Source organism: Melospiza georgiana, chromosome 3 (genome assembly GCF_028018845.1).
Source record: "Melospiza georgiana isolate bMelGeo1 chromosome 3, bMelGeo1.pri, whole genome shotgun sequence".
In the NCBI taxonomy this organism is placed as follows: Eukaryota; Metazoa; Chordata; class Aves; order Passeriformes; family Passerellidae; genus Melospiza; species Melospiza georgiana.
Window position 1 is genome coordinate 58,271,495 of NC_080432.1, and position 26,672 is coordinate 58,298,166.

At 35.4% G+C, this 26,672-nt stretch overlaps 1 protein-coding gene across 4 annotated transcripts in view; it reads left to right on the top strand.

The window, feature by feature from the left end:
• Positions 1–26,672, top strand: part of RYR2 (ryanodine receptor 2) — a 379,393-nt gene that overhangs the window by 179,871 nt on the left and 172,850 nt on the right. For all 4 annotated transcript variants that reach the window (XM_058020341.1, XM_058020342.1, XM_058020343.1 and 1 more), the window contains 9 exons: positions 634–708; positions 3,694–3,850; positions 10,172–10,336; positions 11,392–11,513; positions 13,441–13,624; positions 14,290–14,425; positions 17,257–17,352; positions 23,405–23,523; positions 23,899–24,032. In XM_058020341.1, the coding sequence (XP_057876324.1) occupies positions 634–708; positions 3,694–3,850; positions 10,172–10,336; positions 11,392–11,513; positions 13,441–13,624; positions 14,290–14,425; positions 17,257–17,352; positions 23,405–23,523; positions 23,899–24,032 (1,188 nt within the window). The remainder of the gene's footprint in view (positions 1–633; positions 709–3,693; positions 3,851–10,171; positions 10,337–11,391; positions 11,514–13,440; positions 13,625–14,289; positions 14,426–17,256; positions 17,353–23,404; positions 23,524–23,898; positions 24,033–26,672) is intronic.

Here is a 26,672-nt window from a genome sequence, read left to right on the forward strand (position 1 = left end):
GAGATACTTAGATTTCTGGTTATATCCAGGAATTTGAGAGGTCATTACATATAAAAGTTTGTAAATAGGAAGCTGTTAACATCTGAGATGTATGAAGACTGTGTCACTGTGGTTTTTATATCGTAGGTGTTTATGGTATTAAAATGGAGTGCTAAATAAGTACATCTTCAAAATTCAGGGTCATAAGTTGCAGTTGTTTTAATAGTATAAGCTCTAAAAAAACACTATCTTTCATGGGAGATACATGTAATGCTCACAAATCTTAATCATTACTTGATACTCAGTTTTCGTTAGAATCTAGAAATGTTGTAATTATTGGGTTAATGGTAATATTTTCACCCCTGGATTATTTATCCTTAAAACACTAGGAAAAATGTCTAAGCAAATGCTGTATAAACCTTGTTAGTATGAATGTTACAATTGTGGATGCTAAGGACAATTAAAACAAAATGTAAATAACCAAGTCTGCAGGTTTCATTGACAAGACTGGGTTTTGAATCTAATAACCTTTGAATCTGACAAATTCAGTAATTGTTTTGACACTCTTAAAATGAGAGATGTAGTTAAAAGAACAAACACATATTATGATGAATTCTGCTGAACATTTAGTCTGTGCCATTGCTTGGTTTTCAGAACTGTCCATTATGAAGGTGGTGCTGTGTCCATTCACGCTCGTTCCCTTTGGCGACTAGAGACTCTAAGAGTTGCGTAAGTAAAATCTATCTCAGAAAAAGAAAGACATTTGGCAAGACACTTTTTGAATAGTAAGAGCAATCCTATAAAATCAAAAGGATAATTATAAATCCAGATGAGTAAAACTAAAATAATCCTTTAAAAATGCTTTATATGACTTTCAGTAAAAGTTCCTAGAGAGAGAGTGTGTGTTTTGATTATTTTTAAAGTTGTTATAGCTGTCAGTGAATTCACAATTTACATTTTTAGCACATAAATGACAAAAATAGGACTAATTTCCTTAAAATAAAAATCACTTGTGACACTCCTCCCCCAGCTTGTTTAAGTCATTTGGAAGACTTTAAAAGAAAAAATTTAAAAGAAAAAATTCAATCATGTATTATTGGAAGTGTTAGAGTAAAGTAATAGTAAGGAATTTTGCCTTGTTTGTTAAGGTAATTGCAGTGTAAAATTGCATTTAAATCATATTATGATATGTTCTTATGATAAAATTTCTCGTGAGGAATAAATGATTGTTCTTTAGAGATTAAATCAGAGAAGCTTATGAAAAGGTTACATTCCAATGATGCTGTTTTCTCTGTGTGCATTTTATTAATAGGATGACATTAAATGTCAGTGATAGGGCAGTGAGATTTTTCCTTTGGACTAAAATGGACCTTGAGACTATGATGACAACAATGAAACTGTGGAAGGATCTCTGTCTTATTTCTTTCCCTATGGCATTTACTTTCATAATGAGCAGTTCAGGAGTAATGTGGGGATTCAAATAATGAGAGGTTTCTGTTATGACCATCATATATATCACTTTGACAGGCACTGTATACAAAATTTTGAAGGGTAAACATTTGAACATACATGACTGAAAGAAATTGTAAGAACTGTCAAAACAATTTTACAAAGGGAGTTGTTATCTTTCTTCTTAAAAAATAGGATTTTCTTACCAGGAAAAAAAGAACCAAATAAAATCCCAAGAATAACACTGTCTCCCTACACTTCCCTCACCAACCTATTTTCCAGTATGGTACTCTAACTGCTGTATGCGTTCAGTGCTGAATTGCAGTCCATTAATATTCAGGCAAATGTTTCAATTTGTAGCTTTGTGTATGCATGCCTGAAGTTCTCAATCAGTTGTAGTCCTTCCCAGAATGACTGCAGATATAATTTTATGTGAATTTCACATGTTTCTAAAGGATTTTTTTTTTTTTTTCCTCAACACTGTTCATTATTAGAGAACTCTCATAAAAATTGCCTGGGCAGTATACATGGACAGATGCCCTTGGGATGCCCTGCCATGGGACACCAAATACTATTGCTCAGCATTGCTTTCTTTCCCAAAAGGTGGCAGAGTTCATGCTCACACACTGCAAAAAATATTTTTAGTAGTCAGAAATGGCTTCACAAGATACTTCCTGCTCAAAAGGCTTTTTTTGTAAGTGCACATGAATTGGTATTTTTCCTGTCCTGCAGGCATGAACTAGAAGCATGGCTCAATTACGCTACCTTTTTTTTTTCCCTTAAGGTCTGTAGCTATTGGGGCCAAAAGAAAATTGAATCAGACAAAAGAAAAGGCAACTCCCCAGCACGACCTGTAATATGAAAGGTGCAGAACCGATGTAATTTACCAGACTCGGCAACACAATAGCTGAGATTCATGACCTGACATTTTACTGACTGGAGAAACAGAAGTTATGCCAGAACACTGGACTCAGATGTCCTTTTGTGGAGCATATGGACTTTGCTGTGCAGAAGACAGAAAAAGATAAATGTGTTTCTAAGATATAAAGCTTCCCTATTTCCTTCTACCCCAAAGCTCCCTCAATTTAAACAATAAAAAATTCTAGATTTAAAAAAAAACATAGTTGAGGGCAGAAACCTTTTTATTCTTCTATTCTCTTTAAAACAAATAACTATAAAGGTTTAGAAGTTTAATCGCTGAAGTGTAATAAATCCTGTTACAAAAAAGAAGCATTTTAAAAAATGCACTTTGAAAATGTTTGCCAAATTGGTTTTGCAAACTTTCCATTCAATATGGCCAACTCTAAAGAAGACACATTTAAACAAATGGATGTTGGTGTTAAATAGGTAAGTGCTTTAACCTGCTGTATCTGTGTGTCAGGGAAAATAAAAATGACTTTAAGTTAAACCTGTGGAAGTACTAACTTAAGGGAATTTCAGACTTCCATATGGATACATACAAAAAGATAAACATAGATATACAGAATAAATACATGATTTCCTATCCAAAATGCAGCATTCACATGCATATGAAGTGCCAAATTTTGCAGATATATAACTGAAGAAAATTCTGTGAAGACTAGAAAAAGTTGTGAAAGTTTTCCAATCTGAAAAGCCTTTGTGAAGTACATACTCCTTAGTAACCCCTACACAAGTTCAGGAATTAAACAGGAAGAGCAGGGCTGAATTTTCAGTTTACAGCAAGAAGTTGGAAAGCTGTGACCTGTACTTTAAGGTGAATAATAATTTTTGGGGAGCTTAGGTAAGCTTTGCCTTTCTTCCTTCTGTAGAATATGAAGAATCTGGGCCATACTTTGCTTAGTAACTTTTTGTATTTATTTTAGGAAGTTTTCTATTTTTTTTAGGCATTTTATTTTCCACAAAATTTAAAGTGTGCTTAAAATCTGCTGACTGCTAAAAGATCTCTGGGAGAGTGAAGAATGGCAGCTGCTGGTAGATGAAATGTTGGAGAGGGAACTGGCAGATCTAAACGCTTTGTGTACAGCATAAGCCTCCTTTCCTGTAGGCGGTCTGTACCTTCTCTCAAGAGGAACTCAGTCTGAACAAAGACAGCTTGTGCTAAGGAAGACCTTAAGATCATTTATTAGAATGGTTTTATTTGGGATAACCATGAAGTAGCCACTTTCTTGCTGATGGGAATTTTGTATTTTGTATCAACTAGTTGGCAATATATTTTACTTTAAAATATTATTGCCAGTAGTTTAAAAAAACCAGATTAATAGTTTTTTTTATGGACTCTCTTAGGTGGAGTGGAAGCCACATTAGATGGGGACAGCCATTCAGGCTAAGACATATAACAACAGGAAAATATTTAAGTCTCCTGGATGACAAGAGTCTTCTTCTTACAGACAAGGAGAAGGCAGATGTAAAATCTACAGCATTCTGTTTTCGGTCTTCCAAGGTATGGAATCAGTGCAGCATTAATATTACTAGTAATAATTCAAATTGCTTTAGAAAGCAAGATTAAGATGCTTTCTATATGTTGTGATTGCATTAATTATTAAAATTAAAAAAACTGATTAAAAAAATTCCAAAATGCAGTATAATCAATAACTAGAAAGCTTATTTTACCTTACATTCTCTATGTGTTGTTACCTGTCTGTCTATTTGTGGGTTTCTTTTTCTTTCTTGTTAATATTTTGATGTTTTGTTGTTGTTTCATTGGTTGGGTTGGGGTTTTTCTGTACTGCTTCCCACTTTTGAGCAGAATACTCATTTTTCATTTGTTGTTCTTGTTAACTTCTCAGCTACTTCACTGCTTATATCTGCTGTCTGACAGAGGAAAATTTATAATATTGTGAGTTACTGAAATTAAATGGGAAATTAAGGATTTCTCTCAGCAGATACTTTACTGTAGTCTAATATGAAATTACCAGAGTTTGACTTTTCATTTTGACAGCTTCAATAAGCATTTTGAGTTTAAACCAGTGCTTTTGTAGTGGTAGTAGTAAACAACACACTGATAAATTCTTAAATGTCCTTTAATTCTCATACTTTTAATCTTTAGCATTTTGTCTGAAAATTTTCCAGCAATAATTTTGTTACTGTAAAAACTGTCTTCTAAAATACAAAGTAACAGTAAACAGAATTATTCAGTAACTTCTCTGTACCATTTAATTTATGTATATATTTTAATTATTTGCCTGCTTGGAAAGATAAGAAAAGAAAAGATACCCAAAAGAAGGTATATAGCCTGTTGCAATTTGATTACAAAGAACCTCTAGTTTAAGGTGATGGTCTTGAGATCCAGACAATATATCTTTTTTGAAACCAATTAGAAAATCATAGAAATGCTTGAATATTTTAGGACAATGCAGTGCAACCATAGTGAGAATTTCCTGTTGCAGCTACTATAGATTTCAACACTTGAAAGCAAGAGGAGTAGAATAACTCACTCACTGATTTTTAAGATGGGTTGTCAGCAGGGATTGCTCCAAAATGAGTGGAACAATATACTGTTACATCTTTTATTTAGTCCAAAAATACTCAAAGGCCAGAACTTTTAGCAATAAAGAATGTCACCTGTTGATAGGGATAAGGTGGTTTGTCTCTGTTTTTTATGTAGCACATGCACATATGCTTTGGAGGCTAGGTGATGTTGTATTTGAAGTTTCTTCTTTTTATTCTTTTTCCCAGCCTGAATTTGGAAGTCTCATTTGAAATTATTTTGAGATTTTATATTTTGAAATGGTTTTGTTGTGCCATTCTTAACATGAAAGGTTAACATTTATTTTGTTTTTAGTGGCCAATCCTATGCTGAGCAGAGCAGAACCAAAGGCTCTGGGGCAGGTAGAGACTTGTTATTAATTCTTGAAGTAATGAGAGAATTTTAAGAGGGGTATATAAACTAATCAGCACATGACAAATATAATCATATTGCTATTTAAATATGGATTTTCAGAGAAATTGGAAGTCTGGGAGATGATGTTTCATGTAAATGTTGTGTATATCAATATTAATTTTAACAAATTACTTACCTGGAGGAAATTATACCACAGAGGAGGAGGAGTAAATGTTTTGCTGAAGATGAACTGAGTCTGGATGCATTTCTGTGTCATGTGCTTTAGAATGACCCTGCTTAAGCAGGGAAATTGGACCAGATGACTCTGTGTGGTACTTTCCAACTGACCCATTCTTGATTCAGTCTCCTGCTCTGGACTTATTATAGGAGTGTCATGTTTCACTTTATTAGGCTATCAAAAACTTAGGTGCCTTCCCTCTCTGGGAAAGAATATTAAAAAAACAGATTTCAAATTATAGGAGTGCTAGAAAGGCTTCTGTAAAGAAGGTATGCACTCTTTTCCTCTGAGTATTTCTGAACAAACCACCCAAACTTTCATTTATATTGTTGTATGTGCTTAGCACCCAAAAAAATTAATCATGGATAAGAGGGAGCCCCTTATCTTCTTTAATGAGTACAGACCAAACCTGTGGGCATTTCAAGTAGCTGGGTCTTTCTTGTTGAAATTTCATCCCTTTTCTTGCCGCAGTCATAGTTCTTCCTTGCGGCAGCTGGAAAGTAGTAGGAAGAATTGTGAAGCTCCCACTTGTTGCACAATAGTAAGTTAGCTTTTAATAGGCAAAAAGAAACAAGGGAGAGGAAGGTGTTGAGTCAGTTCCTTCAAGCATGTGAGTAGATAACTTCAATTTCTGTATGAAAAGCAGCTTTCATGTTTGCAGAGATACTGCTGAAAATGTATCACCTGCAAACCTGAAGGTTTACATGCAAGTATAGAGGCTCAACATTTATTTTTTTATACCCTGTTTTTGCAAGGGCTTATCATCTCAAACATATCACCTTGCCAGTACTTTGCTTAAAAAATAGCCCAGAAGAGAACTAGCAAGCTAAAGGGTTTTATTTGTTTGTTTGTTTTGTTTTATTTCTTTTTTTTATGCAAGCTTGAAAATATCACAAATGTTGCCAAACAGCATCCAGAAGACAAGGGCTTTCTAAGGAGCTTAATTAACAGTCACTTAATTTTTCTTCCTGGTAATCAGCCTTTGTTCTCTGGTTATCATATATTACCCCAATAATTATCATTAAATGCAAAATATATTAGCTTTTCAAGAATCTGGAATTCAGAATTTTTTTTTCTTTTTTTTTTCCTCCTGTAGTTCTGCTTCATTCAGCACAGGATGTCCACAGATACTACAATTTATTTCCCAAACATACGGCTCCTTTAATACACTTGTGTTTGTAGAGATCAAGTTTTGTGGAATTTTTTCTATTCCATTTACTCAATATCAATTTTTTTGATAAAGAACATTGTTTTAATATCACTACACCACTGAAATAAGATAATTTTACCAATTTAGTAATGTTTGTACATTCTGTACCAAGTCTGCTTTTTCCATCTGTATTGTTTTCCAGTGGACAGGAAGACATCAATTTTAATAAAATTTTATGGCTTGTATTTTTATGTCTTCAGCTTTTTCTTTCTTCTTTTTTCTTCTAAAATTTAATGGAAATTATATTAAATTAAAGAGCAGCAATAAATAAGTTTCTTGCAGTTGGTGAGGTCTTGAAATACCAGTCTTGAAAGTGTACCACAGAGAGTATGGGTTAGGTTGGATGACAAGAGGTGAAGTTGACAGGACAAGCCTTAATCAAGGCATTCCATTTTGGAATGTTATAAGGAATTAAACAGAAACATTAGACTGAAATAATGGTTAAGGTGAGGCTTCATAGAAAAATTTTTCAATGTTAGAATGAAGTAATTAAAAAGATTGTTCATTTAGCCCCAAACAGAAGTGGGAAGATTGACTTGTGCTCTTGTATGCATAGAATAAACAGTTTATAAAGAGAACAGCCTTCTGGAGAAAATCTGGCCTATTGTTCAGTAAGCCTGTTCCTTTCCAATGTATTCTTGGTTTGCATTACTGAGATGGTTTACAGACTGTTGCAAAACTCATTTGTTGCTGTTTGGTCCAGTGTAATAAATGAAGATTTTTGATCCTTGTTTAGACAAGGCTAGTGTCTCAGAATGGATCTAGATTAAAAATAAAACTGAAGGTTTTCTTTCAAGTAAAAATGTAGGAAGAGTTAGCAGATGGTTCAGTAATGACAGGTTATATATGTGGTAAGAGCGTGGCTGGAAACTTGTACCATGTAATGTCTGTGCCAATGCACCATTACTAATTAGCAACATGGTGATTTCTGATATTTTTCAGATCCTCATTTTCACTGATGAGCTATTGTACTGTAGCTAATGAGATTGATTCATTTTGTGTACTTTTTCAACTACCTGCTGTTTATTGATGTGAACTGAGCACTCCATTCAAATCTTCCCCTTTATAAACAACTTGTGGTTCCTGTTCACTCCCACAAAAAGCTCAATGTCTTGAAGCTCCCAAATGACTGATGTAATGCCTGCTGCCCCCACATCATCCTGTAGTCTTTTGTTTCTCTCCTACATGTAATTCAACTTTGACACTATATAATAGCTTTCCTGGCTACTATATTTATTTTGCAGAGCTCATTTTAATGGGATTGATTTCAATCTGGGCTTTAAGCATACACATAGAGATACATCAGTGAGAACAGAGATCTTCTTTGACAAATTGTTGGCACTGCAATTTTTATGCCAATTAAATTTAATTCTAATTGGAATGAAGATTTCAATATCAAACCCCTTCACTTTCTGTTACAGTAGATTTTAACCAAGAATGCAAAAATGTGTTAAATGAATAATCCTTCTTCTTATTTACAGTGCTTTACGAGAAAATTTGTGAATTCTTATATTCACAACTAAAGAAATTAATTGTGAGACCTGAAAAAAAGAAAATCTTACAATGTAGAAGCACAGTATATGTTCACAGTATCTTCTAGTTATAGAGAGAATTCAAAGAACTGCAGCTTGAAATCAGGATCTAATTTATTTTTCCCATATCATAATTTGTTTGCAATGTCATATTATAGGTAGCTTTTCAATTTCCAACTGTTACTACGTTCAGGTTATTTGTGTTAGCTTTTGAAAGAATTGAATACAAGATTTAGAGAAATTATATGAGAAAATAATAGGTTAATAAGGAAATAGAGGCATGCAATAACTCATATTGGCATCAGATTATTAATAAATCAGTTACTACAATGTACAAGACTTTAATAAGAATTTCAGCACTTAAGAAGTGTTGAAAGTCATTTACTAGGTAGCGAAATTAACATCTGTATCCCGAAACAATCAGAAAACAAACTGAATTGGTGAATATATTATATCTGAAAATTCAATATAATGAAAAGGAATCATAAGAATTTCACCTCCATACTATTCTACTTTTTTTTTCAAATGCTTCAAAATGCATTCATGACCGTAGGCTGAAAATCTACTTACAGGACATTTCCCTTTACTTAAAAAATGCTTAAAAAAAACCCTTTAATAAGTTAGAGATTGTTGTGTGTTTGTATACATGTAGGGACATAGAATATAAGAAAAATATAGTGTACAAAGTAATCTTACGCCTAGAGTTGCAGCTGGGCCAGTTATCAAATACGAGGAACAGGCCTGACTTCAACAGGCCACAGCTGTAACCAGTGAGAAGAAGAGTGCTATAAAAGAGTGGGGTGGCTGGTTGAGAAGGAAACTGGAGTTAGTTTGCTACTTTATGAAGAAGAAAGAGTCAGTGCTCTGAGGAGCTGCCCAGGAGAGACACCAAGAAGGTATGAAACTTTTGTGATAAGGATACAGCAGTATGGAGTCCCTGCAATAAGATGACAACATATACAAACCCCAATCTTTCTCAACTTTTATGTGAAACTGTCTTCCCACATTGTCAGGGTATGTGTGTATGAAGCAATCGTTCTTCTGATCTTTCCTGATGGTAGACGGGTAGAACAAGAAATTGTTTTTGTCACACTATTTGTAACATTACTCTGAGTAGCTGCAGGAGGATGCTTGTCATCTCCTGCTGATCAGGAGAAGCCCAGAATGTTGAAGCTGTACCTGGTGAAGGGGGCTATGTTGCATACAGAATGTACAGCCAGGAAGGTAAATTTTTCAGTTGAACTTTGTTTTTGGAGAGATTAAATGGATGATCTGCCAGGAAGTAGGATGCATGGGCTGTATGTCCATACAAGTCTGTTCAGAAGTAGTTTTTGCTTAGGAGAATTAAGCAAAAAGCTGTTTGGGATACTACATTTCCTCTCCTGAAATAACTTCTGTCTCTACAGGACACCAGCTGGAATGACATGCTGTCATGCCATTAATAGTTTGCAGGCCAATCATGCAGAAGTGGATTGCTTTTTTTCAGAAGTACTGAGCCCATTGCTGGGCAGTGACAGGTTAAAGGCCATCCCTCAGTGATTGTTGGATGGAGCTCATCTTTTCCAGGCTGGAAAAAACCCCAAATGCTCAAGAAAAGCTTGTGGAGATTAATACCTTGTACATCTAAGGGGAGTCAATGTATCTGAGGTTGTTTTGCAAGCTCTTATGTTTCAATAATGCCATGTACTGTCAATTATGATCCTAATTCTTTCCTGTGCAGGTGAAATGAATACACACAGCTTTCCAAATTTAACAGGCTAGGTTTTTTCGTGAGATTTCTCTTTGTCTTTAAAGTTTAAAGTCTAAAAGTCACACTTTCCCATTTTTTTTAGTAATACCTTTAAAGAATGATCTCAAGTATTCTTTCAGGTCCTGTTCTGGATAATTTTCTAATATTTAATTTTTTATGCAAATATTAAAACATTGGTTATTGTTTGTGCATACATTCTTTTCTTCATCAGGAAAAGTTGGACATAGGGACAAGAAAGGAGGTGGATGGAATGGGAGCACCTGAAATAAAGTATGGGGATTCAATATGCTTCATACAGCATGTAGACACAGGCTTGTGGCTCACGTACCAGTCTGCTGATGCAAAGTCTGTAAGGATGGGTTCTCTGCAGCGAAAGGTAAGGCTGTAAACAGGAATGCATTTCCTTCACTCATAGGGTGGGTAGGGGCTGGGAGGTTGGGACATGAAGGGAGCTACGTGAGACAGGTAATTTCTGAATTTCTAGTACTTTAAACAAGCTTGCCAGATGAAATATTGGGGTTTTTTAGTCAGACATTGAAAAGTTAACTGGTGTACTCAATTCTCATACTGAAGACCTGATGACGGCTGTGTGTTGACCTGTACACATTATCTCACAAATAATGATAAATCTCGATATATTTGATTTCAAACTAAAATATTAGTAAGGATGCATAGAATATGCTAAGATTCCTTTCTTTAATGTAGTTTGGATTGAAGAAACTTTTAGTTGAAAGTATTTTTTCCACATTGTAAATGTATTACCTTTTGGGGTAGAATGTTCAAGTCTTGCGTCCTGAGAGATTTCTTTCTTTATAGAATAATCACAGCCAAGCTGAATGCTAGCTCAGCATCATAAAGTAGGGAAAAGATTATTTTGCAACTTAACACTGTAGTGTTTTCCATGTCTATTTTGGGTAGCAGAACTACACAGAACAGAAGTTTAAAATATTTATGTGGAATGGATTGAGATATCCAATCCATTAGAACCATGATAACTAGACATGAAAAACTGTAAGTTATTGGAAATGACTCAAAGCATGGTCAGAAAAGACCAGTGGCACCCTTAGAAATGAGGACCAGTAAAGAATACCTGTTGTGACCTTTTCTGCTTTAGGGATTTGCTGCTATGTAAGAGAAGTGCTTTTAATGTTGATAAAGACAAAGAGCAAACAAAAATCCCTTAGATTTTTTTTAATAAAGCATGTTGTTTGCAAAAGCTGCAACTTTGAAATTATTATGGCTCTGAGCCTGCTGGCTCAGTACAGGTGCATCCTTGGACATGAGAAACTAAACCATGGAATTATCTGTTTTTAATAAAATTGTTATTTTTTCTAAGTGACTTAATAATTTCCTAGCCTGCCTTCCTATGTGAGTTTTCAGACTTCTTCTTAGTCTCATTTTGCAGTGACTGTTTCTTGCTTTTGTTTCCAGGCAATAATGCACCATGAAGGGCACATGGATGATGGTTTAACATTGTCCAGATCTCAGAATGAAGAATCCCGTACAGCGCGTGTCATCCGTAGTACAGTCTTCCTTTTCAACAGGTTCATAAGGTGTGACTTTAAAATTATCTGTTCATCACTTTTTTTTTACATTCAGTTTTATTCAAAGTTGCCATTAACACAACAGGGAACAATTTATCCTTCAGAAAAAAATAGATCAATGCTTCTCAAACTGGACTTTATGTCAATTCTTTGTGTTATTGGCAGATGAGCACCTCAGCAGATACTGGTCAATTTATTTTCCTCTGTCTTCTAAAATTACTTTATTGCTCAATCGTAATTTAAATGCATAAACGTACTGAAAATACAAACAAACCATAAAGAGGTTTTTCCCTGCCAAAATGTGCTTTAAGTCATGTGGTACATAAGTTAGTTTTTTCTTTTCTACGTATGGTTTTTAAAGGTGATCTTCCTTGAAAAACCTGGAAGAGTGAGATAGCTGTGTAATGTAGATCTGTAACAACCACAAATATACTGAAGAAATTCATAGTATCAAGGATAAGTTTTATTTAAAATGATACCTTCTTTCCATCAGCACATTACACTTTGCTTATTTGTTCCTTTTTAATGCTACTTGTTTCTTTAATATTTTGAAACATGAAAAATGTTGTAGTGATTAGCCACTTTGAAATCCTGTCAGATGTATGCAATATGCATTTTTCTTCCTATTCCTAAATAATGCTGATAAAATGCTAATTCTCAAACACTTGTGATTTCAGTAATTGATGAAAGGTCCTTTCATCAGTGTAGCTTGCATTAGGCAAAGAATGATATGCAGTAAGACTGTATGGAATGATAAGAATTTAATAAGAACTCATTTCCCACAAGAAAAACACAATGTGGGAGATGGTGACCTGAAGCAAACGTGTCCTAAATAAGGGCACAGACAAAGACCCAGACATATCAATTTGTTGAAAAGCATATAACAAGGTACTTAAAAAAAACAGGACAAAATCACCCATCAGGAGAGTTGTGTACAGTGTGACATTTGAAATACAAAGGAAATGTAAGCCGTAGGTCACTTTGTAAATAATACACCTTCACAGAAGCTTCTAAGAATGCTATAAGAGATAAAGACAGAGAAAGGCAATTTAATCATAAGGTTTCACAAATCAAAGTATTGCTAAATTACAGTGGAGGCTTTTGTGGAGTGCACAGGGAATCCAAGGCAGTGTTTAGCAGTTTAGTTTTGGCAGGATGTTACTTCAAAAAGAAAAAGCTCAATTGAAGAGGATGAAAATTATTCTTTTATGTGTATGCTCCAGTTCTTCCTAATGAAGTCAGTAGAAAAATTGTGCTTTGGATAACATGCTCACAATAAAAGGTTTAAAGATAACTTTTGTAGGTATCCTTTTGCAACTTTGCATTATTTGCAAAGGGATTCAGCTGAGCAAGGGGCAGGTGTAACCTGGATGAGAATAGTGAGCCCTTTATTTCTACGAGAGAATGTTCATAGACTTCAGCAAGGCCAAGCTTGAGTTGGATATCAGGGAAACAAAAAGGTTAATGAAGTGCTGAGACAGAGTGTATAGAAGTGCTGCACCCTTCCACACTGAAGAGGCCTTAAGAACAGGTTAGAGATGTGTTTGAGAGCCTCCATGGGCAATCTTGACTCTCCACAGAACTGATCTTCTTAACTTGCATCCATTCCACTTTCATGATGTTTTGTACTGGTTTACAAACTTCTCTTCATCTTTTGCTCTGCCTCTGAAACTGTTACATCTGTAGGTGGGATATTCAAATGAGTTGTTTGGATTTGAAAAAATATTACCAGAAATAACATTTTTCATGCTTTCACATTTTGTTTGGAAAGGAAGGACTAGGCTGTTAAATGGAGAATGGGCAGGTATGAAGAATTTTTGGCAAGTTGCTGAAAGAAAATGAGCTTTGGCATCTAAACAATCTTTGCTTTTAAATAGTTTGAATGATAAAAGTAAATTAATTTTCAATTCTCAGGAGAGTTTTCTTCTTGTTGCAGGGGCCTTGATTCTCTCAGCAAGAAAGTGAAGTCTTCCACCATTGATTTGCCAATTGAGTCAGTCAGTCTGAGTCTTCAGGACTTGATTGGCTACTTTCACCCCCCTGATGAACATTTGGAGCATGAAAACAAACAAAACAGGCTCCGAGCACTAAAGAATCGCCAGAACCTCTTCCAAGAAGAGGTACTTCTCTCAGTTTTACTCCTGATTTTCTACTACATTGTCTGCAAGTATACTCACAGTATCTGTAGTGTTGATGTCCAATATGGATTATGCTTGCAGTGGGGTTTTTTATCCTCTAAGAGTCAAACTATTTACTACAGTTGTAATCTCTCTAGATCTGCTGTTTTTCCTGCGTATTTGAAGCAATACATTTACGGCCTTACTTCTTTTTCCCTTTTTAATAAGATTAGATTGTGCCTTGAACTCTACCCATAATTTTCTCCTTATGTGTGAATCAATTCTCTCTGTTATAATCTCTTGATGTAGAAGGATGCTTTCATTTGCTAAGCATTTTGTTTAATATTGTGTGTTATTTCTCTGGTAATAATAATTGCCTATACTTTGTCAGATGCTTAAATGTCCTACAGAATAAAATCTTGCCTGAAATTATGTTAGTTATACTCTTTATTTTTGCTTTAATTTGACTATCCTAAATGGGAGATGTTTATTACCTCCATCAAGAAAATTTTCTGTTGGGATTGATTGTTTGACTTCATGCACATGCTCTTGTGTTTTGCATATCTGTTCTTTCATGTTTTGTTTTCTTAGATTTTTGAAAATCTTTTGTGTTTGTATCTAAAACTAGCTTTTTTTCCCTCTGATGAAATAAGCTTTTTTATTTTTAGGGTATGATCAACCTTGTTCTTGAATGTATTGATCGTTTGAATGTATACAGCAGTGCAGCTCACTTTGCAGATGTAGCTGGGAAGGAGGCTGGAGAAGCATGGAAATCTATTCTGAATTCTTTGTATGAATTACTAGGTAAGACATATTATGGATTACGTGGATATTTTTAGCTCAAAATAGTAAAGAATAAAGAATTATATAACTGTTGTAGTACAGAAGATTTTCCACTGTGTAGAAACTTAGAATACAAGTTAAGTTCGATTTTTGCATTTGTAGTTATTTGATGTATTAACAATCAATTAAAGAAGTTATGTCAATAATTATAAACATTTTAAAGTATCCAAACTAGGTCCAGAGGGTGAGCATCTCCATGAAATCAAATGATGAATTTTTGGGCTGTAGGTGGTGGTAGATGATGGAGTCTAAAATTTTGGCGTTTGGTTATTCATAGATGTAGGGTAGAGTTGAATTTTTTGTTACAGTTTAGTTAATCTTTTGTTACATTAAGCATAGTGCAGACTGGAGAGAGTAGTGTCTTGATTTCCAATTGGCAAGGCTAGAAAATTCCTTCTGGGGAGTCTGCCTGTTCTGTACAAAGCATTGCTTTCATGGACTTGTAGTCCATGGAAGGACAAAAGCTTTTGTTGACTTTCCAGTCTTTGTGCCCCTCCTGCCCTCTGATGTTACTTCTCTAACAGCATTATCTTCTGGCAGCTAATGCTCAGGAAGCTTGGCTTTGATCTTGCTATGATGAATTTTTACATTGCTCTGTTCTGAATAGTGCTGGATCGTACAGCACTTACATTACACAGCAATTACACAGATGACAAATGGATATTGCTTGCTCAGTCTTGCTTCAGCAAACAGTACTTTGTTTTTTGAGTCTGTGCATAAATAACAGTAAACTGTAATGCCAGAATTCATGTCTTTTGTCATGTCATTGACGTTGTGTTGTTTTTCACTGTGATGAGAATGAAGGCATTTATAGATACTGAGACTGGATAGTATTACATATAAAAATCATATTATTTTAGAACGGTTTGGGTCATAAGAGAGCTCTAAAGATCAGCTAAGCCAGCCACCCTGATTGCCAAAAGATACTTCCTTATATTCAGTCTAAGTCTACTGTTGTTCAATCTGAAATAATTGACATACGTCTACTAAAGCATCTGTCCATTTTCCATTACAAATACTTACATTCACTGTGAACTTGTACTAGATCCTTTTGCATTACAAAAAATGTGCAGGAGTATATGCAGTTATGTGATGTTAATGTCTGACTGACTACATAATGGTTTCTATTTCTTTAAAACTGAATGCTGGTCTTGTTTGGAGTGGTCGGCAATAAGAAAAGCAACTGTAGGATGTTGTTTTTTGTTTGCAGTTTAAAGTGCCTCATTTAATGCACAGCTTTAACCAATGAATACTAACCTTTCACAAACTTGTGCTGAGCAGCATTTATGAAACCATCTGTATCTCATTGCTGTTAATGAAGTTAAATTTAGTCATGTGTTAAGCACTGAACTGTTACTGCCTTCATTTTATGTTCCTACCTGAAGCGCAGTCAGATTGTGTGGCTTGCCTGTAACCAATAAAAAAGTCACTGTCAGAAACAGGTGTTCCTTAGTTCTGGTCTGTGTGTTTTAACAAGATGTTCCCCTTCTTATGATTCCCAACTATTTTCAAATAACTGTGGTCGTAATTACTCAGAAGTTTAAGATTTCAGCATGTATATTTTTTTTATTATATAAGCAGCAATAAAAAGGATTTTGTTTGTTTGTTTTGCTATTAGGTTTTGATTTTCCTCATCAGAAAACTGGTGAGGAAACTGCCAGTTTACAGAACTGTCAGTGCTCCAACATTGCTCTTCCTCTTTACAGATAGTTTAATGTCATATATATGTTGTAAGTCTCGACATTTAGCCTTTTATAACTAAAGCAGCATAAAACCTAGTAAAATATATAACTATATAAATATATGACCTAGAGACTTATGTTCTACATCTCTAAGTTTACCCTTTTATAAATAGAGCAGCATAAAACATAGTAAAATATACTACAGTGAATTTATATAGATTTTAACATAGATTTTAAGAGGCCATTGCCTCTTTGCAGGACCAACAGTCTCTGCTGCTGGAAATAATCACAGAAACTTCAGGTTGAAATAATTTGTTGGTGGAACTGGGAAAAAAATCTTAAGAAAACCAGTTTGTGCTGTTCCACACACCAAACAGAAATCTTTGTGCCTCAGTCCTTTCTTGGAGTAGGGTGGAGGCTTCTCTGAGAGCCTCTGTGTGTGTGCACATACCTGCAGATGCAGGTGATGCAGGACAGGGTGAACTCGTGGGTGCCTGCAGTGTTCAGGGACATTTCAGTTCAGTTGTACCCACCAAGTCAGCGCACGATTCAGTGTACCTCAATCTTCAGCTTAAAGCATGAGGGAGAAACAGATTCAAAGCTGTTACTTCCTCCCTACAACCTTTTCAAAAGTACAGTTCCTAGACATTGTTTTACTCCTTATTACTCCTGAACAAATGTATTGTAACAGTAGAAAATAATTTGCATTTGTCACCCATGTTGTTGGCTTCTCACGCTCTGCTTTTGCAATGTTTTTTGTCATTACAAGGATACTGTTTTACAGAAACTTGTTTCTATAGTAGCAGCTGACTTCTGTGGTGTAAGTATGGGCTTCTTCAGGTAGAGCATTTTGTATGGATTATTGAGATGATTGTAGAGCCAAAATAATTCAAATTCTCTAAAGGTCAACTTGATATCAAAGGTGTTTCTTCTGCTGAATTCTATCACTTATATTATTTAAATTTACATCTAAACATCAGTAATTAGAGCTTAAGACTCTATCTTGCTGGGTCCTTTCTGACAAGAGAAGACAGGAATTATTTAAATTTAAATGCACTTACAACTTTGATTTAATTTCTCTCTCTCTTGCTTTGTCTCTTTTCCCAATAGCGGCTCTGATTCGAGGAAATCGTAAAAACTGTGCTCAATTTTCTGGATCTCTTGATTGGTTGATCAGCAGATTAGAAAGACTGGAAGCCTCTTCTGGTATGCTTTTTAGTATTTTAACTTCCTTATTTGACCAGTTCTAAATTCATTAAAGTTGGTGATATACTTGTTCAGCCTAATCATAATGAAGTTCTTATGAGACCATAAATTATGTTAATAAAGTGAGATTTATATTTGTACATACTGATTTACATTTTTTTTTACATACTGATTTCAATTGTTCTACTTTAAGTTCTGGCAGTCTTGCCATTTCCTTGACCAATTGGATGTAGTGTTACCTTTTAATTCAGACAAACAAAGCATTTGATAAAATAGCTGTTCAATAGTGTAAGTTAGTATTGAGTTTTTTTTCTAATTCTAGTATCTTTCCTAAGTCTGCTTGTTTTCCAAGATTTGCCTCAAACTAAACATTACAGAAATCTTATGGAATGGATGTAATTTGTTCTGCCTAACAGTGTTTACCTGTTTGTAATACATTTACATTTCCTTTTGAATCACCTCTTTTGCTCTTGAGGTATAAATTTCTATTTAAAGTTAACAAGAACTGTTTTTTTTTCAGTAGCAGCAGAGTCTGTTTTGCTTTAAATAGAGTACATTTTACAATTTGTTTGGAAGGTAGCCTCTTGAGACCCTTTCAAGACTTCTTTTTTGTAATAATGTAAGTTGAAAGGCCAGAAGATTTGTAGTCAAACCAGTGGGAAATATAGTTACAATAACAGTGTTACATACCTCACCAGTTACGTATTTGTAACTTATTCCCATCATCTTCTTGATTTAGTGTCATGTGTTATTCCATGAACTGGAAAGAACAAAAAGATTGAATAAAGAGTTGTCCTCAGGAAGTGAAATTGCATTCCCCGTATGATTCTTTCCCTTCTGTCAGTCATGTGTCTGCAACAGATGGATGGTGTGCTCAGGAGTCTTTGAAATATTAAGGCCAGGAAGGAAGTATGTCCCCCATTGCAAAAGTTCTTTGTTTTATATTAGAAAATGGTAAACATAAAAAAAAATGTCACAGGCATAGCACAGCCTTTTACAGTGGCATTATTAAATGAAAAATACCCTGCTATTGCTTAGTATTCCACATAGCTCCAGGATTTGTCTCAGTGCAGGTCACCATTTGGCATGCATTAATAAATTTCTTACCCTGGTTGAATTCAATGCATCAGCAGCAGTGAGAACAGATGTGTCCTATAGTAAACGAGGTGTTTGTATTCCCCTCAGCTTTGTCGTTAAACATTCATGGGCATTTTGTTTATTTGCCATAAATCTGTTCCTGAGATGAACTGACCAACAACATGGGAAAATATTGTCAAATGTCAGTGGCAGGAGTGCTCTCCCTCTCAGAGCTGAGGGTGAACTGGCACAGCATTCACTAGCTGATTGACAAGATCTGTGGTGGTTCATTGCTCTTGTAAAGAGCAGTTACACACTGATGCTTCTCCTCTTGCAGGTTTTTCCCTTTGTCAACTCTTGGGGCAAGCAGAGAGTTTAAAAGTCAGTTATTCTCTGGGCTGAGAGTGGTATAGAGACTTTGAAGCATTTGCTGTGTAAGCCCCTCCAGACAGCAATGTTTTATGGAAGTACTTTTGCAGAGTTTTCTTCCATGTTTTAAATGCAGATCTATGGCCTTAGGGCAGGGGACCTGTTTTACTGCAGGATTAATTCCTACTCCTGGCATGGACTTGATCTTTTTCAGCCTTGTATGTTTATGCTCTGAATGCTTGAGCAGCTCAAAAGATGAGGCAACAGGAACATGAGAGACTTTGCCTGTATCACTACTTTAGTTCTCAGCTAGTGACTCACACAGATGGCTGCTTATAGCATGGGTGTCTAGTTAAAGGTTTGCAGATCATCTTGTCATTGCAGCTGGTGCACTAGGGTTGGTGATCCTAACTAAACAGATGTCATAACTGAACATGTATTGTGTTGGTTTACATTATTGTTTGAGGAACCTGCTCTGCAGATGATGTGATCTCCTTGCTCTATTGAGCATTTGAGTAACTGAATTTAAACTGAAACAGACATAGGAAAAATGTCAAATTCATATGTTAAATTATTTTTCCACTATGCTCCACCTTTCGTGTGACAGCATTAATTTAAGGAGAATGATCTCACAATTATGCATTTGCATGGGATTTGATTGCAACTTGATTAATTTCAATGTATATCACAAGGTCTTAATGGTGAAACTGTTTCCTAAAAGACCAACTTTTACATCTGAAACTCTCAGGGTATGGGCTTTCAGAAATAATGCAAAACTTTTTGCTCAGCTTTTGGAGGTTCAAGATGAAATTTCTTTTGACAATTCTAAAAGTGCTGTGTTATGTGGTTTCTGTTATGTACATATGTATTTTTAATTTTTAATTTCAAACCATAAAGATTTGAGAATTAAAAACTTAATAGTTTATGATAGTATAGTAAGGTATGAGATGCATTCTGTAAACTGCAGAGTATTCTGACACTAGTGGCTCTGGATAGTGAACCTCCTGACACACTACAAGAACTCTGAATGTACTAATATTTGCAATACTCATTTGTTCTGAGTTTTCTGCTAGGAACTAGGCCACTTGTTCTCCATCCCCATGTGTATTGGTAACATAATTTCCGTGTTGCCTCCAAAACTGATTTTATAATAAAGACTTTTTTCTGGTTTTGAGGGAGTCAGTTATAAAAGATGCTAATTAGGCTGTCCTTTTGTTATCTTGAGAGGCACAGTAGGTTTAGCTGTTAGTATGTAAATGTAATTTTCTGATTTTTTTTTTTGTGGGATGCTTGCTTGCCAGATTTTAAGTTTTATTTGGCTTGATGGGCTGAGGATATTCACTGTTGTAATTTGCAGTCATAGACCTTCAACAGGGAGAAATACTAGCTTATATTAAACCTTTAAACTAAGAATACTTGGATGCGTATATTCACATGAAATAATTTTTTTCCTAAGATAAAGTGTTTATGAGGAGGACCATAACCACGTTCTTTTAATCACATCAAAATGTTCACCTTCAACGTTAAAGTTGTCAGCTATGTCTCCTGCATGTGTTTTCTTGAATGTATTGCAATAAAGATTTGATGCTACCAGCTATTATCTATAAAATTCCTGTTTTCACTTTTTTCTTGTCCTGGAACTAAAAGTGTTATGAAAACAACAAAGCCATTAAACACATAAACCACAACTCTGAATTGATTGTACAAATTAGATCAGAAATTGATTCATTTCCCAAGCTTCACTGAAGCAAAACAAGGAAAATTACTATCTGTTCAAGTAGAAATATATCTGAGAGTAGATCGTGTTAGGAGTGAGATATCACACAGCTGCAATGAAAATGCTTCAGCTGTCTCTTCAATCCATAAATAAAGATTAGATTAGTTTTTCATTCTGAAATATATTCCAGATGGGATTAACTAGCCTTACTATAATTTTATAGGCATTAAAACATAGGTAAAAAATAGAATACAGTAAGTTAATAATCTAATGTTGAGGAATACATTCAGTGCAGGAGGCTCTGTTTGCAGCATGCAGTTGAGCTGCTGGTTAAGCTCTGGGTGAGATGAGAAGCCTTGAACTGCTGATCTTAGCATAGCAAAGGAACCTGTAGCCCAGGCAGCTGGCACTCACAGACACAGAAGGAGACAAACCCCCAGATTTCTGCGTGCTTAGACTGTAAGGGTATAAAAGCCCAGGAGCCCACAGACTCACAGACTGTTCTGGGTTGAAAGGTGCCAAAAAGGGTCACTGTGTCCAACTCTTAAATAAATGATCTACAGGGATTGAACCCACAGACTTGGTATTAGCACCATGCTCTCACCAGCTGAGATAATCTCACGTTCTGGTGTTGGGGATCTGTTTTTGGTAGCACCCAGCTGGAGTTAGCTTGTTAGTCATTGTACCACAATGAAATTATTTTAAGGATTGGGACATCTAAGATTCTGTTGGGAGAAACTTGGAGTTGAGCTGGCAAGGAAACTTGGTCTGACTGTGCAAGTGTGGGGTGTGTAGCTCTAAAAGGGCTGTGGTGCAAGAGTGACTGCCAGAGCAGCTCCTGAATGGTTGGACAGAAAAGTTTCTCTAACATGATTGTCCTCCAAGTAAAGGTTTTTGGAACCAGATGAAACCAGGTTTTAAGGTTTTTTTCCAAGTGTGTTTTATTCTAGTATCCTATATTATGATATTAGAGGAGTCCTGAATATACATGCTTCCTTTCATTTGTTAGTCATTAAGAAAATTTTCACTCTCTTTACTATGAACTCTGCATATCATACTGTTTAATTATATTAGATTCAAATGCTTACTGCTTTACTGCCTTGAGTAACTCCAATGAAATTGGAACAAGTCTGATTGTCTTTAATATAGATAATCCAGAAGTGAATCAGTCTGAACAGACACTGTACACTCGCATGCAATCTTTTTTCTGAAACAGAGGGAACAAAGCATATTTGGTAATTAGCATTCAGATGCTATAGTAATTCAAGAAGGTGCTTGGGCAGCTGGACCTAATTGATAGCATACATTTATTATTGAATGTTTACATCTTCAAAGGATTTTTAATTCTCTTATTGAAAATGTTAAGGCTACAAAATGAATCCTATGTACTATTTTAAGACAAAAGGTTATGACTCTACCTACAGAAAATTCCAAGGATATGGTTGCCACACTTATGGGGTGTCATTTAATACTGAATTACTATTTATATTGGTAAAATATGTTTCAGTGCTAGAATGAGTGATGGCAAATGTCCAGGTAACATGTTTTGAATCACAATTTGGAATGGTGATTTTTGTGAATTCCCAAATCACTGTGACACACAAAATTGTTGATCTTGTTCTAGATTACCCCTCTAGATTAAGCATCCTTTTGTAACACTTTTCTCACCTCCCTAGGTTTACCATGATCAGTGACCCCTGACCTCATCTAGTTTGTAGGCTGAGTGGAATGTGCTACTGCTATGTTACTACAGAGCATCTGCTCTTTTAGCTGGCTCTCATGACTTTTAGGTTTTTACCCTTTTTAACAATATTGTTACTGACAGTATTCATAGAATCATAGAATGGTGGAGTAATGGAAGTGCACATCTCTTGCAACACAGATTATACCACTGCCAAAATCAAGTTTAGTATGTCATTTTGTTTATCGTTAAGACTTCTTGTGCTGAAACCTTCAGGGCTATGGCATCACTTTGGGAGCTCACCCCTAGCTCATTATCCACATATGTTTTCTCTTTGCATGTGCATTATTTTGTCTACAAATATATTAATCAACACACTTTGTTTGAAACCTGTTAACTGGATGAATCAAATGATCACTTAACTGTTGTCTTTCACCTTTTCTACATTTCAGTCCTTGATTAATCCCTGCTGTTTATTAGCAATGACAGCCTATGTCCCTCAGACCTCTGGAAAACCTAGTAAATAGTATGGGGATAAATGGTGATGGTAGGGTAGGTTATCTGTAGCAGCTGATGTTCTCTTCCTCACAAGGATCAAAGAAGGGCCAGAGTACTCTCACTGAGAACCATCAGACAAAACCACTATTTTTCCCACATGAAGGGGAGTTTGCAGTGCTACAATTTCCTTGAATGGAAAGAGGGCATGGCAAAGAGCACAAGAGTCATGCTATGGATTTTGGTTTGCAAGGCTTAAACTGAGTGTTTGGAGATGTGGCTTGAATAAAGGGCTGAAGACAGAATGAGGAGAGCTGTACATTGCTAATAGGGATTGCATATCTCTAGATTGAAAGCTGCTTCTCAGCTTTCCTTCAGCTCCTTTGTTTTCTCTCATTGTGGCCAGAACTGTAGCAACAGATAACGATGAACTCCATGTACAATATTTCCCTTCCCCAAAGGCAGAAGATCCCAAAGCAGGTGTTGATTTGGTCCAGTATACATGGGAATTTGTTTTATTTCCCCATTGCAGAGAAACATTTTAAGGCTAATGATTCTTCATGGCAGTGACTGCTGCTTTATTGGGTTTGTTTGTCATATACAATGATTTTTGGAACTATTTCATGTCCATGAGCAACAGATTGCTAACTATTATGTATAGTTATGACATTATATGCACATCGATGAAATAATTCCTTTTTTCCCCTCCTCAGGAATTCTAGAGGTTTTACACTGTGTGTTGGTAGAAAGCCCAGAAGCTCTCAACATTATTAAAGAAGGACATATTAAATCAATCATCTGTCTTTTGGATAAGCATGGAAGAAACCATAAGGTAGGTAAAGACTAAACAAGTATATTTAGATGAACAAAGTAAGCTCATTTGTCTGTGTGGAAGTTAATTTCAAATACTTTAATGCTGTTTTGATAATGAGAAATAAAACTTATCCAAAAATGCATAGAAGCAGAGAAATATTACCTTCTTTTTGGCAAAAAACATTGATACATAACAATTTGTGAGGGAAGTGGGAAGAATGTTTTAATGTTAGGAGAATTTCAGAATTGTTCTACAATAAAACCACTGTGTTGGATAAATTACATACCATTACATGTCTTCCAGTAACAAGGTATAGAGCATTGCATTGCCTGAAGTAATTAACCATGACAATGAAAAACTATTTAAGATTAAAAGAATCTCTTTTTTTTTCAGGTTTTGGATGTTTTGTGTTCCCTGTGTGTTTGTCATGGAGTAGCTGTGCGGTCTAATCAACATCTAATCTGTGATAATCTCCTGCCAGGAAGAGATCTGCTCTTACAGACACGCCTTGTCAACCACGTGAGCAGGTACAAAGAAAAAGAAAAAAATCTCTGTCTATGAACAAAGAAAAAACCCCAATTTGACCTTAAAAGAAATAGTCACTACAGAAAATCTCTTTTACATCCAAAAATTTTGTTGTGATTTGTTATTCTTACTAGGATTTTAAATTCCCTTTGCTGTAGTGATTAAATTTGAAACGTGGCTCAGTGAGAGCTGAGTCACAAACTATAGCTGCCCTAAACTATTTTAAGTCTGCAAAGCTGTAGTCTTTTTTAAAGATTATGGTCTAGATCTAGCTGTGCATTCAAAGTATTGTCAACTAATGTCCTGTGATTGCTTTTATATTTATGATCTTCTGAGGTCAAAATTGTGATCTTTGGTCAAAGTTAAGAATTTAGTGCTAAACACCTTCATCACTGCCTAGAATATTTAGAGAGTGCCTTCACCCTTCCTTTCACTTTTAGAAGCTACCTTCAAGCAGACATTAATAACAAGATGAAGCTAGTAACATCTTAAATTGGTAAAGTATAATTTATAAGTATTATTAATAAATAATAAATACTCTTTTTTGAGAGTTTTAATTGATGCTGAGGCCAAAGAATGTGGCCTTGTGAGAAGATCTGTGGGATTTTGTGTCTCAAACTTGTTTATTTTTGAAAGTCTCAATCATCGATTGAGAATGAAAATGGAAATACAGAAATAGTACTTATAATTCAGAGTGCATAAGATTTAGTAGAGGCTGAAAACCATAAGAAACCTACACTGTCTATTATAAGGAGGCTTCTTAAAGCTAAAGGATCTGGGGAACTGATTGTCTCTCTTTACTTGGCATTGGTGGGGCTACACCTGGAATACTGTGTTCAGTTTTGGGCCCCTCACTACAAGGAGGACTGTGAGGTGCTGGAGCATGTCCAGTGCCCAGCAATGGAGCTGGGGAAGGATCTGGAGCACAGATCTGGATCTGAGGAAACTGGTTTGTTTACTCTGGAAAAGAGTAGGCTCAGGACAGAGCTTATCACTTACTACAACTCCCTGAAAGGACGCTGTGGCCAGCTGGTGGTCAGCCTCTTCTCCCAAGCAGCCCGTGACAGGACCAGAGGACATAGTTCCCAGCTGCACCAGGAGAGGATTGGACATCAGGAAGAAGTTTTTCATGGAAGGGGGGGTTAAGCATTGGAACAGGCTGCCCAGGGGAGTGGTGGAGTCATCATACCTGATAGTGATCAAAAAATCACGTGACTTAGTGGCACTTAGTGCTGTGGTTTAGTTGGCATGAAGATACTTGATCAAAAGTTGAACTTGATGATCATGGAGGTCTTTTCCAGCCTTGGTGATTCTGCAATTAGTGATTGAGCTTCTGGGATGTCTTTGGATCTTTTACAAGAAACGCAGACTTTCCCAAAGAAGGATAGAAAAGCAAATTAGTTGTTCCATATATTTGCTTTGCAACAGAAAGTTGTGAATGAGAAGATTCTTATTCTTGCAGTTATAAAAAAAATATTTTCTTCAAAAGTCAATAAGAACAAGGAATCATTGAAGAAATTTAGTGTTGGACAAAGACATGTATACCTTTATCCAAAAATATTTGCAAAAGAACTTTCTAGGCTATTACTGAAACTTTCTAAGATACTGCTTTTTAACATACTTTTTCATGGAAAATTCCATTCGCAAGCCTCTTTTGAGCAAGAAAAATTTGGCTGATAAGGTTGATTAAATTGGGAAGTCTGGGAAAAAGCATAATAAGGTGCTACTCTGTTCAGGCTGAAAAGAGTAATATTTTACAAATAATATTAATTTTCTGGAAGATAAATTTCTCAAACACATTTTGGTTTTAAGTTCATTAATTTTTTGTCTTGGAACAATGTGAATAGTATCTATACTTAAACATTTGGCAAAAGACAACCCATATGCTTCTAGAAGGACAGTGTATTGGTCTTACCTGATAAAACTTGGTATTTTATAAGCAACCAGATCAGTAGAGTGTGCTTTTACACTGACTTGTATTTAGCCACCCATACCAGCCTTTCTTCCTCCCCCTGCATTCCCTCTACCAGAAAGCACACTGAGACTAGCTTAGAGCTATAGTTTTTTGATTAATCAGCATGAATGGAGAAAGAAAATATTTATACAAGTATTAACCCAATCTAGTGGAGGAATGTGAAGACTACATACACTCAGTCTAGAAGTTTAAAAGATTTTTTGCAATATGGGTAACCAGCCATTGAAGAAATATAACTAGTATTGATTTTGGATGCTTCTGTGCTCTATGATTTTAATTCAAGATTGAATGTCTTTCTTAGTACAAAGCTGACACAGAAATGACTGCCTGAAGAGAGATCTTTTTGGTATGCGAGTCTATATTCAATATTATCCCCAAAATCAGATTAGAAAAGCATAGGTTTCTTTCATTCTTTTTTCTCCCTCATGACCTTATGATATGACTCTACATATTGCCCTTCAGCTAGATATTGAATAAGTACAGTAGTAGCTTGCCTTTTTAAAGTAGTCTTGTGAAGTACTGTGAAACCAGCAGCAGTAAGGGCATAAAATTGATATTAAAGATTTCTACAACCACTGCAAATTACTGAGTTATACAGGACTTGGAATAAAGAAGGAAGGGATACAAGAGAATTTTGGAATAGAATGACTCTTCACTTTTGTATCTT